General features: G+C 42.9%; 1 protein-coding gene across 2 annotated transcripts; it reads left to right on the top strand.

Moving 5' to 3' along the window:
- Positions 1-1,508: 1,508 nt before the first annotated feature.
- LOC111065081 lies at positions 1,509-2,388 on the top strand. 2 transcript variants are annotated; one of them, XM_022353051.2, is made up of 2 exons: positions 1,509-1,564; positions 1,788-2,388. In XM_022353051.2, the coding sequence occupies exons 1-2, from the start codon at positions 1,539-1,541 to the stop codon at positions 2,356-2,358; spliced, it is 597 nt and encodes a 198-aa protein (XP_022208743.2). In that variant the 5' UTR covers positions 1,509-1,538; the 3' UTR covers positions 2,359-2,388. The 2 variants fall into 2 exon arrangements, with proteins under 2 accessions (XP_022208743.2, XP_022208744.2); XM_022353052.2 differs by having other exon boundaries at positions 1,531-1,632.
- Positions 2,389-2,744: the final 356 nt, after the last annotated feature.

Genomic DNA, 2,744 nt, shown 5'->3' with positions numbered 1-2,744 from the left:
CGTGCTAAAAGCCAACAAAGTACGAAGGCCAAAAGGTGGCCCAGTGGAACATCTTCGGGAATGTGGCTGGGTGGGGAGTGGGTGGGGACGAGACACAGCATCAAGTAAATAAACTTTTCAATTCAATAGTCAAGAAAATCCGCACCATAAAAGAAAACAAAGGCATCCCTCTTCACCACCCCCCCCACACAAGCACACACAAAGATGGGCAGTGGCATTAAAATAAGCAAAACATTTGGGTTGCCGGCATGGAAATAGTTTCAGACAAGGGTCCAGTTCAGTTCAGTCCAGTCCAGTCCAGGGCACTGGGCCTCAGGGGGCTTCCAGAGCCTCGGGATGAGTCTTGTTTAACAGCTTACGCAGTTCGAGATTTGAAAAGTCTTCGGGCCGGGCCCACCCTTAAATATTAATGTTGTTTTTTTTTTCTTTTTCTTTTTTAAATGCAATATTGCTCGCCCAACCCCCACCCACCCCCTGTACCCACGCATGAGTGGGCAATAGAGTGGAGTCTAGGATGGGGTTCGCTTTGGTTCGGTTTGCGTGCGCCAAAGTCATGCGTCATTCAAAAATAAACAAAAATAAATAAATGCTAGAAGGTTCTGTGTGTCTGTCCTTTTCATAATCTTATTCGCAAATGAATTAGTTTGGATTTTCGGTTGAGTTTCCATGCCAGAAATGATTTGCCCCCACTGCATGCAAGAGGCGAAAACAATTTAATTAGAAAGTGCAAGCGTGCCCCCGCCATTCAGAGAATATGCCACAATTTGTGCTCCTAAGAGCTGTCTCTGCCACAAACACACACGCACAAACATACATATATGTATATTGTCCAATATGTGTGTGTGTGTGTGTGTATTGGTGGGGGGGTGCCTTCTGCTAGAGTTAAAAGCAAAACACAATAAAAATCGAACACAAAATGCTGTAAATATCGCAGTGCGTACGTGTCGAAAGCGAAACCAAAGGAGGGGTGTGAAGGGGCCGAAGTATCAGGGAACCACAAAGCGCAGGGGAAGCGGCAGGACAGAGCAGAGAAATGGTTGGACTGCTAAGCTTTCCAATTTGTATTCGTGGGTCAGCTTACTCTAAGTCCCACAACAGCAGCGATTTCAGAATATTCTTCTCGTTTTTTATTTTTTTTTGGGCAGCAAAAGTGACTCCAAAGAGTGCAACCACCGATCCCGCTTTATGAGCAAACGGATTCTTCGGAGCCAGAAATAATAATCGGAAACCAATTGGAAAACCTCTGAGCGTTGCCAGATCTGTGGCAGCGCGGCTTTAGCTTGAGCACTTGATGGTTACTAACGTAAAAAAAGAGAAGAGAAATGGGAAAATAAAATATGTAAAAATAAATAATAAATAGATATATAAATAAAATAAAATAAATTAAATAAATTGAACAAAAATATATGAAAATATGAATTTGCTGAAGATAATTGGTTTAGACTTTTTTCCAAGCCAAAGCTAGCTCGAAACTGGAGTTATCGATACCCAACTCAATGCAACTCATTTCGTTGCTGCATTCGTCTTTTTTTTCCCACATGACAATTAAATATATTGCGGAGCTGTAAGGCGTAGAAATTAAAATCAAAGAAATCAATTCCAACAATGGAAACACCACCACCTTCACTGTAAGTAAAGCACTCAAAATATGGCTAAACGAAATGGCCCTGGCAAATGCCGTTCTACGTTTTGCAATTGCCCAAAAAAAGGCGTCACATTGCGTGAAAATATTGTTATTAATTATTTGTTCTTATTTGGTCTTATTTTCTGTGTGGCTTATTCAATAGAATGAATTTATTGGAGCGCTTGGCTAATGGTGACATAAAATTGGAACTTGGCTGTGGCGGCAGGCTGCCACTTACTCCGTCAATGGCGACACATTGCCGCTTGATTTGGGACATACTGATGATCGACTACTTTCGGCAGAATCAGTATCCCAGAGTCATCCCTTTGCCCCTTGTGAGGAGCAGGGAAATGGAAATCATTGGCCAGTGGGCGGAATATCACTTCTACAAAAATGAAGCGGAGATGCAGCAGACGCCGATCCTAACCTGGGAGGCCAACTTATTGAACCTGCCAATCTGCGAGTTTTTATTGCTCATGGAGGCGTCCATACATGTAAAGGCCAAGGCGCTGACGGAGCTGATCATTCGTTTCGGACGCAGCATTGTAATGGGCACAACACCAGAGGTTTCGAGTGGCCTCAAAATTAAGTGCACCCTTCCGCCCCACATGAAGCGGAAGTTGATCAAACACGGTGTCACACTGAACGGCATCATGAAAGTAATGGACGAAATGAAGAACTACGAATTGTTTGAATCTGTATCTGAATCTGAGTCCGAATCTGACGCAGAATAATTAACATTTACAAATAAATTCACATGTAGAATGTAGAATCCGAGAATTCTGTTTTTGTTTTATTTATGATTTAATTGTGCCAATGGAAGCGATGGATCTCTGTTCTTTATGGAGGTAATCCCCTCCTAAACCTTAGCCCGAATTTGCATGCCAAGGATACGCACAACTTTATCAAGCTCATCGCATCCTGGAGCCTGGAGCCTGCAGCTTTGGCCATTATCCCTGTGCACAGCCATGACTTTTCACATTTGCATTATTTTTTTTTTTTTGTAGCTTATGTCTTGGCCAAATCCTCGCCTCATTTTGCATTCCTAAATGGTGTCTCTTCTCGCTCTTTTCGCCGGGAATCTTTCTCTCACTTAGGCGATGGCTAATGGTATGCCAGC

Source organism: Drosophila obscura, unplaced genomic scaffold, assembly GCF_018151105.1.
Source record: "Drosophila obscura isolate BZ-5 IFL unplaced genomic scaffold, ASM1815110v1 contig_73, whole genome shotgun sequence".
Lineage (NCBI taxonomy): Eukaryota > Metazoa > Arthropoda > Insecta > Diptera > Drosophilidae > Drosophila > Drosophila obscura.
This window is presented reverse-complemented; position numbering and strand designations above follow the sequence as displayed.

Excerpts from the sequence above, each read along its gene's own strand:
- LOC111065081 (XM_022353051.2), top strand. The coding sequence starts at position 1,539 with ATGACAATTAAATATATTGCGGAGCT. Across the intron at positions 1,565-1,787 it reads ATTAAATATATTGCGGAGCT|AATGAATTTATTGGAGCGCT; the intron begins GTAAGGCGTAGA and ends CTTATTCAATAG.